Below are 14,662 nucleotides of genomic sequence, written 5' to 3'. Positions count from 1 at the left end.
CAGCAACCGAAAGCAAAAGTTCTATTTACGCCTATGTTTACAATTCTAGAAAGTTTTAACTTTCAACGACTCTCCAAGGAAAGTAATTTGCTCGTTTGAATCATTCTTTTCTGTGTCCTATTTAATACATCCTGACGACAGAAACACGCAACAATACATAATCTCAAGCAATAGCCAATAAACGGGAGGGAAATTTTAAAGCAGAAAGAATAACGACACAACTCACTCGACAGAATTCTTTAATGTTGTACAATAATTAGGTAAACACTTCCAAAGATGTGAGAGAAGTGAATGCAACTTACAATGGCACTGTCAGACATGAATCTGTATTGTGAAGAAACCAACTGACTTGTATTCTGCTTATACGTATAGGAACACATCTGTAACGGAAAAAAATCATTTACAAATATTTTATGATGAATTTGCTGTTTATCAATCTTCTATAGCTATTTATTTTACTGGTATTTTGGTATTATGTTAATTAATTGCTGCCCAGCTGCAAGGCAAAGAGTTAATTAATATGTTTCCATATGTGTATTTTTATATGTTGTTGCATGTAATGTCTATGTGTTTGTTTGATTGTGCTTTTACTGGACATTATTGATTGATTGATTTAGTGTATTTTACTTCGCGTTTTGTGCCTCTTGGCTAATTTGCAAATATGGGGATGAACGATGAAATGATGAAATTGATGAATGGACATTCACAAACAATCAAGCCCGAGCGGGATTCGAACCCGGGACCCTTGGCGTCGCAACGCGATGTACTAACCACTCGGCCAAAGTGTCCGGCTTACTGGACATTAGCTTCTCCCTATGGTTACCTAGGTAGCTACCCCTTAGGGTGATATATTTCAAACGGACCGTTGCCGTGGAAATTTCCAATGCTACGGGTTGAACGTCCACGGACTTCCAACTCCGACTATTAAAAAGCCAGTTAGACTTAACGAAACACAATTTTTTATCACTTTCACGACGACGAGGAACCTTTCCTCTAGAGTTTAGTCCACTTATGGTGGCTAGACTGATGATGGAATAATATGGAGCACTTGGTAAAGCCAACCCCTTTTTGAAACCCCCAAGTTTGCATTTGTAAGATATTGCCGAGTCGCATAATAATGCCTAGCGGGCTGAAGAAGAATGCTGCGTAAGGAGACGTAAAACTAATTCGAGGGTAGGCCACAGAGATAGTTAGGCTAACTCTGTGTTAGTGAAAGTACCAATGTTTAGGCCATAGGTACGCCTTTGATGAATTAAAGAAATTCATTAATTTAGTCAATGTACATATGAAAACGCTATGTAAATCTTCTAATACATAAAAATGGATGTATGTGTGTGTGTTTGTTCTGGTATAACTCTCGAACGCCTGAAGCGATTTCAACCAAACTTGGGACACGTATCACTTGAAATCTCGAAAGAAATACTGTGGGAGTAAGACACCCTTGGCACCTCTAGAGGTGGGGTGGGAGCGACCGATAGTTTTCGGGGTCGCTAAGCTGAATAGTGACACACCTAATGCCGTTCAACTCCAAGTTCATCACCTATCGGGATGGTGGTTGAGGATGGGGGTGAAAATTTAAAGGTCAAAAATGACCAAGATTAGTGTCGAATCCATAGTTTTTGGAGTCGCTAAGCTAATTGGTGACATTCACGATGACTAAACGTGGAACACATATGACTTACACTCTAGAAAGAAATACTGTGGGGGTAAGACACCCCTGGCACCCCAAGGGTGGGGGTGGAAAGGTGTGACATGTAAAAATAATCGAAAACGACAGATATTAGTGTAGAATCCATAATTTTCGGGGTCGCTAAGATGAATAGTGACACTCTCAACGCCGTTCAATTTAGTTATTCTTGCTCCTGGAGATGGAACTAAAATTATTGTTCATAAATTGTTGTTAAATTTATATTATAGTGAATTTGTAAAATATATTACCTTATAATTTGTATACTGTTCTTATACTTTTAAATACCTCTAAATAAAATTAGTTACATTTTACGGTATAGTTAGAATTCACTATACACCCGGACAACGCCGTGTAATCGGCTAGTATGTATATAAAAGCAGCGTATAATAAACCCACGCAATCCTACAAGATAATGTTCTGATTTGAAGAATTAACTCCCAAGAACTATTGTACTGATATTTTTACCAGTTCTTTATTCACTCTCTGTACTTGTTGCATTATAGCTATACGAGCCTTGGGACTGAAATATAAATGTTATGTGTAACCCCTCCTTTTCGTAATTTCGTAATCGTTGAGTTAAACTATATTATACACTTAAAAATAACTGTTGTGAACAGCTTAGCATCGGCATCAATATACAGGGTGGCCCAAAAAAGGTAACCGAAATATAGAACCGTTACCTTATGTTCGGTTACTCTTTTTGGGTCACCCTGTATATTCTTTGAAATGCCAATCAATTTGAGTCACATCGCACTTTCTTCGCTGTATTATAAGGACAGTTCAGTCAATCAAAATTGGTGAATAACTTTGGTTTAAGAAATCTAAAACTTCCAAGAATTAACCACAGTGTTAAGAAGATGACAAAGAGGCATCAAACTTGTTCCGATATCCACTTATATTAGTGGATAAGATAAAACGCAAATCAACGGCTTTCATTAATTACCCTACTAAACATCCGTCCATTATCAATTAAACGTTCTCCTATGGTTTGGGATTTCGAGGTTCAGATAATCAACAACAAAATTCTCCTGATCATTTGAGAGTTGTTTTAACTATTTTAATAGTTTTCTCAGTACTGAAAATAATAACTATGATGATTATAGATGTTAATACATCTATATTTGGACAAAATAGCTGCGTCAAGTCAAAATAAGCAAATAAATATTCCAATAAAAATGTTTAGGTTCATATTCTTTTAAACTAGATGTGCCATCTAGTGGTGAACATATCAGTTTATGATTTTTCTAAACCAAAGTTGGGAAAAAAACATGTCAGTGTCTTAAAGGTTACGAGAAAGAAATCAAACAAAGTTTTCTTAAGAGGTATAGTCATATTTTAAAGCTTTTACTTAGGAAATCAGTCAATTCTAAAAACCTTCACGTTACGTTTGGGGTTCAAGAACACATTTAGCCAACGCCGTGTCTAAAAAAATGAGATTGTATATTGACTTATGCAAGAGGGTTCTCTCAATGGAGTTCGTGTTTCTTTTTAATATCAGAAAGCTATACTTACCCTCAAATAAACCTGCTACTGCTATAGTCCGATCTATACCTCTGGTTGGCATAGTCACCATACCCATTATACCCAGTTAAGCTCCCATACCCTCTGTACCCGCCATTGTAGCCTATAGGTATGGAATTGTAGCTCCGGTAACCTGGAGTATGTCCCAGGTACCCGCGATTATAAGGATCATAGTCGCTAGTGCCGTATCCTATACCGTGGCTTCTTAGGGGCGAGAAGTAAGGTCGAGTTGACACAACAGACGTGGCTGGACTCGCATAGCCTCCATAGCCAGGGCTAATGTAATTAGCCCCTCCATAGCCGTTGTAGTTTCCATAGCCGTTGTAATTCCCATAGCCGTTGTAGTTCCCATAGCCGTTGTAGTTTCCATAGCCGTTGTAATTCCCATAGCCGCCGTAGCGTCCTGGATAGTTTCCACCATAGCTTCCGGGATAGCTTCCTCCACTGTACAGACCATAGCCGGGCGAATTGTAGCCTCCCTGGTATCCAGCGAGGCCGTTGTAGCCGTAGTAATTGTTGTAGGCACCTCCGTAGTTTCCAACGCCGCCATTGTAGTTGGGAATTTGCCGTTTCTCCTTCTGGTCATCTTCTTGGAAATCTATCCCTGCGGCTGTTGCGATCAACGTTATGCATATGACCTGTTGAAAGAAATAAGAGGCTTGCATTAGTACCTACAAATATACAGTGTAACACATATAGTGCCTACCAATATAAGTTGGCAACCCTGTCGGAACGCATGCGCAGAAGTCTCCCATGCTTAGGCATCTGCATGTCTGGCAGTCTGCCATGGAATGTTCACTTGTTCAATTGCCTGACCAGTGTTGCCACATGAAAGGGAAATTTCCCTTTCGCAGGGAAATTCGGACAGAATTGTTAGTCAAAAGGGAATTTTGAAGAAAAATACCACAATTTCAGGGAAATTTTAAGACAACTGACTATACACTATTACAGTTTTATATTAATTTCCAATTTCATATCCACATTTTAATATTTTTAATATTTTTCTGTTCCTTCTTATTCTGATCCTTTGAGTATAAGCCAGTATCTATTTCTGTTAAGTTTATTGTACGTACGTCGCTTTTATGCATCTTCGGATAATAGTAACGATGAGAATAAACGATTTAATGGTTGCTGACAGGATTCATATCTGGGACATCTGGCAAAAAAGCGATGAAGCTGACATGTAGGCCTATGTGAAAAATTTGTTTAATATATTTTATTTATTAGAAATTGACCAACGTAAATACTACTACTGCTACCACCAGCAGCACTAATAATAATTGCAACTGCTGCTGCTACAGGTTTTTTATTATTGTTGTTATTATTATTTGATATTTTTAGGTGAAGGGAAAAATTAGTCCGAAAAGGGAAATTTTGACTCTTAGAAAGGGAAATGGTGCCCTCATATTGTGGCAACACTGTGCCTGACCCATTGTATCATGTTTGTGACGCTCTGTCACGGATTGATGGCGACCCTCATTGGACCGTCGTCGCAGTGCCCGATGCATCTCCTGAATGTAACTCGTTCGGATGAACGCCTTCAGTGCCACGATTCGTTCCATGGCACATCTGAGCGCCAGACTTCCATCTGCATAAGCATTGGGGATTTCTGCACATGCGCACCTGCGTTCCGACAGGGCTGTCAACTGATATTGGTAGGTACAATATGTGTCACCCTATATAAGCAATAGCTGTCAGTCAACGAACGGAAGTATAATGTTACCACGGCCGAATAGTGATAGCTTGGTGGTAACGGTGTTGGCTTGTGGAGAAGGAGTGGGTTAGAACCAATGTGGAGCAGTGTCGTGTCCAGAAGATCTTTATCACAGTAAGGCTAATTGGGACTGGACCTACAATTTAAAGTGGGATCCGAACCACTATGTGCCTCCACCGGGTATCGAACCCGGGATCGAACTACGTTTAAGTTTGAGTTTGTGCACTATAAGTTAATCTAGACGGGACCCAGTGGCGAAACCACAGGGGGGCAGGGGGGGCATGGCCCTACTCAACCTTGGACCGAAATTAGTTCTAGGGGAGCAAGGCGGGGAAAACATTGACTTCAAATTTTATGTTCCCTGTAATGCATTGTAAATTACCAGGCAGAGAAATAAGACTTGTCTTAATTGATTTTCTTTTAAATGTATGAACAATTGTTTGGAGGAAAGGGAGCGTGCACATTTGAGAGACAATTTATGTAATTTTTGCTGTTGGTTTGTTATGAGATAGATGAATTGATTGTGTAATGTATTTAAATCATATATGTTATGTATCAATGAAACTTTGAATACGCACACAATTTACTGTCCACATCGCTCCATGTTGCATATGTGAAACATATATCGTGCATGAAAAGTTATACATATTAATGTAAAGAAGAATTATATTTGGAATGCATTTATCAAGCATTTCCTTTCTTTCAAAATTAGTTTGTGTGCTTGTTTTCCATTACTAATGTGAAAATTGAACGTGTTGAATGAATAATTCAAATAGTTTGTTCGAACACAAATGCTTTAGCACCAACATATATCCCCCTTTTTGCGTAAATTACGAGGATAATAACGTCTTTGATACTACTAGTACTACTACTTATAATAATAATGTTGGTCTCGGGTTCGAATCCAGCTTGGGCATGGATGTTTGCAAGTGTTCATTCATCAATTTTACAATATCATCACTCATCCCCATATTCGCAAATTAGCCAAAAGTGGCACAAGTAGCAAAGTGAAATAAAGCAAATCATTAATAACAATAATAATAATAATGTTATAATATTATTATTAGCTTTGTGATTATTAACATAATAATAATAATTATTAGCATTATAATTATTAAAAATATAATTATTATTACTGGTACGTTTATACTGGTACTTGCCTCACCCCAGACAAAAATTCGTGGTTACGCCTCTGACGGGACCTACAGTTTTTAAGTACGATCGAAACCACCTTTACCTCAACCGTGTACCGAACCCGTGACATTTGACTACAAGGCGATGAGGTGACCACTATGCTATCGGAGAGGCCCTCAACACTTGATTGATTAATTGAATTTATTTTACTTCGCTTTTCTGCCACGTTTGGCTAATCGCGAAGATGAGGATAAATTGTGATAAGATGATATTGATGAAGCAACAAACACAAAGGATATTTCACAACACAAGTCTCACAGAAGATTATACTGACCGTGGGAAAGTCTCGCTACCCTCATAAACTATGTGTGTGTGTGGGGGCGTGGGGGGCTAAATGATGACTTTATTTACAAATAATGAATAAGTTTAATATCTGTTTTGTTACTAGTTGTTCTAGTAACACTATATTCTATCATTCTCAATAATATTACTACTAATGTACAGGGTGACCCATAAGTCAGGTGACAAGAATACTTATTAATGTAAACAGGTTTCTTTTTTCCTTTCGTTTTATATTTTGAAAACGTACAGTCTTACCGACAAAACTTATTACAAAAAATAGTTATTTACACTGTAAACTTCCTGTTCTCTCTGTTTTCCCGGTTTCTTTCTCTAAAGCTTTATCCTGTCTTTTATCTTTGTTCCGGTTTCTCTCTGTTTATCTCTTCAGTGTTTTATTTCTATTTTCTCTATTTCTTCTCTTTTCTTTGTTTCTGTATCACTTTCTATAGGTCTCTTTTCTTCCTGTTTCCTGCTCGTCCATTAATCTCTTTTTATTTTTCTCTCTTTCTTCTGTATTTTCTCTATCCGTTTATTTCTGCCATTCCTATCCCGTTTCTCTATCCATCTTTCTGTCTATTTCTTTCTTCCGCCCGTTTACTTCCATTTCCTCTGTTTTTCTATGCCTCTTTCTCTCTCTCTTATATTTGTTCCTGTTTCTCTCTCTTCCTTTCTCTCGGGCCTCCCGATGGCGCAGTGGTAGCGTCGTCACCTTGTAATCAAGGGGTCCCGGGTTCGATACCCGGTGGAGGCACATAGTGGTTCGGATCCCACTTTAAACTGTAGGTCCAGTCCCGATTAGCCTTACTGTGCATAAAGTGGACTTAAAACACCAAATCAATCAATCAATCTTCCTTTCTCTCCTGTTCTCACTTCTTGTTTTTCTCTCTTTCTTCCCCCAACTACTCTGTTTATTTTCTCCCCTTTCCTCTATTTCTTTATCGTTCTTTATCTCTCTCTCTCTCTGTTTATTTAGCTTTCTTTCTTCAATCCGTTTTTTTCTATTTTTCTCCCTCGGTTAATTTCTTCTCTCCTATCTTTCTCTCTCTTTTCCTTTCCTGTTTCTCTCTTGATTTTTCTATATTTCTTTCTTCTTCCGCTTCTTCATCTGTGTTAATTTCTTGTCCCCTTTTTCTCTTTCTTCTCTGTTTCTTTTTCAATCATTGTTCTTGTCACTACTTTTCTCCATTTTCCTTCTACTTGTCTATCTATTTTATTTGTGCATGTCATTCTTTCTCTTCCTTCCGTCTCTGTTCTAAACAAAAATGTCTTACGTTAGCTTGTGCAGGAGGGTGAGCCTAGATTATTTTATGATACGCCACAGCCCACTGTGCACACCCGGTGGCGTCGCCACTGTTCCTGTATCAAGGTAACGTTTGTGTCTCCATATCTAAATAGAGCGAACGGAGTGGTTGAAAGATAACGTAAGTGTATTGCAACGATTTCTATTTTGAAATTTATAATTCTACCGAGTGAAATAGAAGTGTGATAGGGACGATGTAAATGCCTCAGTTTTGATCTTTTGTCTAGAATAGAATCATGTGTCTAATTTTACGTGGAAGAGGCGCAAATTAGAAAAAAGAGATAGAAAAACTATTTATGTTACGTTGCTACCGGACTTCGGATCATATACGTTCCCACATAGATTTGGATCATGAAATGTCCACCAGATGGAATCAAATATGATAGAAATATAACTTGAAAAAGCAATGATACATTTAGAATTACAGTTGATTAGCAGTAGGATATAGTACAAATATTTTAATTAAGATGATTTTTATCTCACAAAACATTCATTTGAGGCATATAGTCAACACTCTATTAAAATAATAACCAGTACCCGTAGTTTTTTAAATTATATTTTTACATATTTTGATGCGTAGCTATTACATATTGCCCGTTTAGAGTAGTACCTAGTTAGAGATTGGTTAGTTTATCGAAGTTTCCAGCCTAACTATTGCCTATTTTGGGGGGAGCAGGAAAGGGTTTAATAAGCTCTTGCCTTGACTCATTCTCACCCAACAGGTCGGTAGGTGCCAGGGCTTGCCCCGAGTTGATACCTTCCTGGAGATGAGGCCTGCTCGAAAAGGTTTTACTAAAATGAAAATCCCATTTAGAGTGCATATTTGACAAAAAAAAATGTGATATTTTTGCCATGTGTGGGACAACATTGTCCTGGAGCCACGATAATCCCCGTGTGTGCGTGTGTGTAGACACAGAAGAGAGACATTGCTACCGTGCCGAAATTTATTTCTTGTGTTTCTTGTTGACACATCTAGAACAATGGATCGAATTTTTGCGACCTACCATAAAACCTTTTTTTTTACATTTTTGCCCGGAGGAAACGGGTTAGTGCAAAAACCAGCGACAGATGTCGCTCGTAAACCTTGAGACCTTTTCACATTGACTGCGAAGGCCGGACTCAAAACAAAGACGTATGTGTACTTTTTTTGGAGCAAATCTTTCTTTTATTTATGAGCCCTTTTCGTTACTTATGCGATCTAAATTAAGACGCGGAGCTTTCTCGGCCAGTGGTTAAAATTTACTGCCGTTCCAGCGAAAAGAACAAGGAAAATGGATACCGATCATGCCGAAGGTCAGGTTTTTACTTTGCTGATCTTATTGTCCTAACAGCATCGTAAATAAAATAAAATATTTGCTGTAGGCAAAAATCAATGACATGTGTAGCAACGGCTCTGGTGCGGGGCACAACCAGCTGCTAACCCACAAATACAACTAGTTCTAATAATGCATGTGATAGGAGAACCAGTTTTAGAGCTATTAGCAATTAGTTTTAGTGACTGTTAGTTGCTGGATGTGCCTCGAACGGCGTCACCTCTACATCATCAAGGAGGTCCTCTGATTAGGATTGGATTATACTTTGGACATGCGTATTGCCACCGAGATACAGCGGCGGCGCCAGGATGAACCATCTAGGGGTGCTGAGGGGGTGCGGAAAGAAATTTAGGGGGTGCGATGCTGAAAATAAGAAAGAAAAGAGAAACATGCATGTAACCTTTCAAAACTGGGGGGGGGGGGGCAGTTTACTTTCTCTTAGTAGATAAGGTTTAGCATAGTGTGTACCATAAATAGCAAAAAGCGGGGAGCAACTACACCCCTAGTCGCCTCCACTGATTAACATAAATTACTGACTGAAATGAAATTAGATTGACATCCATTTTCAAGAGAAGCTGTCCCCCCTGGACGTCAATGATGGTATGTATTAAGTCTTATACTCCAAGAAATGTGTCATACAGTGTAAACATTCAGATACACGTTGAAGTCTCATTGAACTATGTAGTGGAATACAAAATGAAATTATCCTGCCCTTTAAAAACCTTTTCAATGTAACCAATGGAGTTACAAAATACATTGTACCTTCCGTCTGCCACTTCAGGACAAAACGCGAAGTGTACAGCAACTTCGTCTTTCATAAAATCCCTTCTGCCGCACTATCCTCAATAACGTACTCTAATATTTTTTCGTGAACATTGGGCCTCTTCTTAAAGGTATGCATGTGCGAACCGAACCGCTTGTGTACCTCTTGTTCTCACCATTGGGACGTGGTTTGCAGCACCGGGCGAACTGCTTGTGAACCGCTCGTGGCGATCCATCTACTGTCGGTTTTCTGACAAACACAAAGTCGTTCGCTGTTCACACTGGGACGGCGTCGTGCGTAGTTCGTTTCTCTTGGTCTGCTCGCGAACCTTCGTATTTTCTATTGGTTTTGTTGCAGTTTTTGATGTAATTATGGAGTGGTCAGAGGAAAATGAACTTAAGCTTATTGGTATGAAACCAGATCTTTACTCTGGGATCCTAAACATTAGGACCATTTTTAAAAAAATAATAAAAGAAGATGCCTGGAGGGAAATAGGTGCAGAGATGAATATTTATGAGGACAAATGTGACTTCAAATGAATCATAAGCTCCGTACCAGTGTGTTTCTTATACAGGTTGGTGTGCCACCAACGTCGTTGTTTCCTCTTCTTCTTGCACAAACTAGCCATCACTAAAGCGCACCACCCATCACCAAAATCGCATACTTTTCCTCACGCGAAGACATGATGACAAGATGAACACTGAACAAATGATTGCCTGTGGTTCGCGGTTTCCCATGGATCGTTAGAAGTTAGCTGTAAGAATAACTTCAGCGAACGGTTCACAAGCGGTTCGCGAACGGTTCGGTTCGCACATGTATACGCACGCACCTTTACAGTTTCTGAAAAAGCCTGAAATGGTACGTTTACTCGACATGTTACGTGGGACAAATACATAGAACGTATTAACAAGAAAACTATACCCTTTACGTTACAACTCGCATTTCCCGAGCACGACTTGGTGATACCTTGAAAGCAGCTGCAAATTTTGCTCCAGGACGAGGAAGAACAAGTAGGTGGAAAATAAACCGTTTATCAACAATGCAAAAAAGGCAGAGAAAGAAACTCACATTAAACTATAGGCAATTATCGAAAACCACAAACAGACCACTTGAATAAGATGAAAAATTCATAACAACAATGCTGACGTAAGAAAAAAAGGGCCGCTGATCTTTATAGAGGCTGCCGCCAGTACAGAAAAGTATGTATATCGGCATGTCTTTCAGTGCTTTTCCGTTGCATACAATAATAACGGTCTTACTTCACTGCCTAACATTCGGAGCTCAATGTGACATAACATAATATACACTCTAAGAGTTAGTGTTTTCAGTTGAACGTAGGGGTTGCTGAAGGGCAATGGCGCCGCCCCTGCAGAGATACAATTAACCATTTGTCCTTGACCATTTGCATTGGAAACTTCCCCTGCGTTGCCAAAATGTGCAGTACTGTCAAAAGGCCTTCGCATTTTATTCAGTGTCAATTGTTTGTACAATCGCGAAGGAAAAGAGGGATACACATAGCAAAGACGTCATGTTTAATTGTTGTTTACAACAAAGCAAGGAAGGGAAGTTAAATATATCTTACAAGACAAGCTACGTAGCGGGCAGCGGCTGGAATGCAAAAATCTGAAATATTTTATGAAGAAAAAAAATCACAATTATCGGAAACATGTTCAAAATCAATCTTATTAAGAAATGCCGTTTTAAGGAGGGGGGATCTACCATTATGACAAATATTGGACTGTGCTGGCCAGTGTCAGTAAGAATGAAACCGTGCCAGGGCTGACAGCATGGGGTGATTGAACGATCCGTCAACCCCTCTGCCTCTCCCCTTGGAAAATGGCATCATTAGTTTTGTTACAAAAAAAAAACAGAAAGCTTGTTTTTTTATTGTGGAAAACGGCTAGTATTCGAACAAAATCAGTGTAATTTACAAGAATAAATTCAGCATTTCATATTTTCATATTCTACCATTTAAACCATAGAATAAACTTTTGGTTCAAATAACTAACTCTCTAGCGTTCTTAAACCGAAGGTTCATGGCTGCAGCAACACAGGCCTTCCATCTGTCCCTATCCTCCATCTTCGTCTTGGCTTTCCTACAGGTCTCTTACCATCAGGTTTCCCAACAAGAATCCTGTAAACTCCTCTTTCCTCTCCCATTCGTGCCACATGGCCTGCGCACCTAAGTCTTCTTGATTTAATCATTCTAATAATATCTGCACATGAATACAAATGATGTAGCTACTTCTAAATTATGTAACCTTCTCCACTCATCTGTTTCCTTGCCTCTTTAAGGTCTACATATTTTTCTAAGGATTTTATTTTTATATACTCTTAAGTATTTTCCTTTTCAATATAAGGGACCAAGTTTCGCACCCATATAATATTACAGGCAAAATTACTGTTTTGTACGAGTATATTTTAACTTTTAGTTTCTTAGATATTAAACGAGAATACAAAAGTTTATGAAGAGAAAAGTAACATGCATTTTCTGAATTCAGCCTGCTTTTTATGTTCTCTTTAATATCATTTTCATTTGTTAGTATTACTCCTAAGTACCTGAATTTGGAAACTGGTTCAAACAAGTTGTTATCAATAAATAGATTTTGATTATCACCTAACACTTGGTTTCGGCCTGTAAGCATATATTTAGTTTTCTTTTGGCTAACTTCCAAACCAATCTGCTTTGAAACATACTTTAGCATTATTCTTAATTGTATTTATATCATCCTCTAGTAAGTCTACATCATCTGCATATGCTAACAACTGAGTCACACCGTTTAATTTTAGTCCTTCTTTAGTTTCTTTTACCTTCCTAACAGCATATTCTAAGGCAAAATTAAAGAGCAATGGAGATAATGCATCTCCTTGTTTTAACCCATCATGAATTGTAAATTTGTCATACACATTAATACTCACACGAATCTTACTTTCTGTTTCACTGGTAAAAAAAAGGTAAAGTGTTCCCCTGTGCATAGCACCACGCCATGAAGGCGTATAGGGGGTGTGGGGGTAACGCCCCACACTTTCTTGATCCGGTCGTAAGTGGGGGTGATGTGATCAGCATCACGCTCCTGACCGCCTTTACCCCCCAGGGTTTCCCCCAGGTACCCATGTTATTCGACGCTGGGTGGGCGCCGGGGCCGCTTTCACCGTTAGAAAAGTTCCCGGATTTGAACCGGCCGGGGATCGAACCCGGGACCTTGAGCATGGTAGTCAGTGCATACTTTTATCATATTAACAAGCTTCTTAGGTATTCCAAACTCTACTAATATATTATATAATTTATCCTTTAACCGTATCAAGTATTATTTAAAATTAATAAGTAACTGAGGCACACTTTGATTGTATTCCCACTTTTTCTCAAGTGTCTGTCTGATGTGAAAAATTTGATCTATAGTTAATTTGTTACGTTTAAATCCACTCTGATAAGCACCTACAATTTCATTAGTGTATGGGGTTAGTCTTTGCAGTTCGTTTTATCCCCTTTCTTGGTTCAACAGTTTTCAAAATCACCAAAAATATATATTTTTATATGACAGGTCTCACAACATAAATTCTGTGACTAAAATTCCAGCCTAATATTTAAGCTTCTTCTTGAACGAGATGTGCAAACGTTCATAGCAAACTAGAATAACCAAGCATTTCATCACACTAACTATATGAAATGTATAATAATAATAATATTAATAATAATAATAATAATAATAATAATAATAATAATAATAATAAACACCTCGTGCTCGATACTCACTCCTCTGGTGGGTCGAATAGAAATGTCTCCCCAAGGATAACAACAACAATAATGAAGAAACGTCCGACGTCCGTGGCGTAGTGGTTACCACAACGCGCTAGAAAGCCAGGGATACCGGGTTCGAATCCGACCTGGACGTGGATGTTCCTTGTGAGTGTCCATTCATCAATTTCCTCATCATCACTCATTCTCATCTTGGCGATTAGCCAAAAGTAGCACAAAAGCTAAGTAAAAATAAACAAAACCAATCAATTTTTCGTACGAGCCGCCACTGATAAACATACTACAGTACTGAGATTGATTGAATTGTTTTTTTACGTCCACTTTATGCACACAAATGCTTATCAGGACAGGACCTACGGTTAAAAGTGGGATCCGAACCACTGTGTCATGTGCCTCCACCGGGTATCCAACTCAACACCCCTTGATTACAAGGCGACGACGTTACCACTACGCCATCGGGGAAGTTATTTACTGAGTCTATTTCAAATCTATATATGTGGGATGCTACATTAGCACAATAGTTCAGTATGGTACTTCTAGCACACCCTGTAGCCTATTATAAATTCAAGAAAAAGCCTTATCTCTACTCACCAGTTTCTTCATGGCGGAACCCGACACCTTAAACCGGACGATGCGATATCCTTGTCTTTTGTGTCGGAGAGGGAAGGGGATGTCACTGTTATATATCGCACGCAATCTTCCCGTTGACTTCTCGTCGCTCCGTCCTCGTCAGGGGATGTGAGATGAGCCCGATCCTGAAACCTTCATGTCACGGTGTCTGGAAGGACGCTTCCTTCCCCCGGGTCGAAGGTCAGGGCTGAGGCTTGTTCTTTTGTCACGGGAGCTTATTATGTCGGTTGCCAGTGTAATTTGCTACCCGTCTTGCGTGCGTTTCTTCCATTGGTGGCCGGTGGGTGCGTTTATAGCGTAATTACAAGTAAGGCTGCTGGTAAAAGTGTTGAGGTTCACTTTCTGGTGTCTTCAACGGTGGTGGAAGTGAAGAAAATGTAAGAAGATGTCGCAGCGAAGTGACATTTCAATACAGACTGCTCTCGCACGCTGTGGAAGAAGCAGCAAGATTGAGGTTTCTCGTTTCGGAAGCATCCGCTAGATTCTACAGTTCGGGCA

General features: G+C 39.1%; 1 protein-coding gene across 1 annotated transcript; it reads right to left on the bottom strand.

The window, feature by feature from the left end:
• Positions 1-222: 222 nt before the first annotated feature.
• On the bottom strand, positions 223-14,338 carry LOC145980674 (uncharacterized). The gene is made up of 3 exons (XM_083113728.1): positions 14,126-14,338; positions 3,203-3,849; positions 223-380 (listed from the first exon to the last, which is right to left on the bottom strand). The coding sequence occupies exons 1-2, from the start codon at positions 14,135-14,137 to the stop codon at positions 3,205-3,207; spliced, it is 657 nt and encodes a 218-aa protein (XP_082969854.1). The 5' UTR covers positions 14,138-14,338; the 3' UTR covers positions 223-380; positions 3,203-3,204.
• Positions 14,339-14,662: the final 324 nt, after the last annotated feature.

Source organism: Lepisma saccharinum, chromosome 28 (assembly GCF_977018435.1).
Source record: "Lepisma saccharinum chromosome 28, izLepSacc3.1, whole genome shotgun sequence".
Classification (NCBI taxonomy): domain Eukaryota; kingdom Metazoa; phylum Arthropoda; class Insecta; order Zygentoma; family Lepismatidae; genus Lepisma; species Lepisma saccharinum.
The sequence above is the reverse complement of the archived record's forward strand: the minus strand, read 5'-3'. Positions and strand labels throughout refer to the sequence as shown.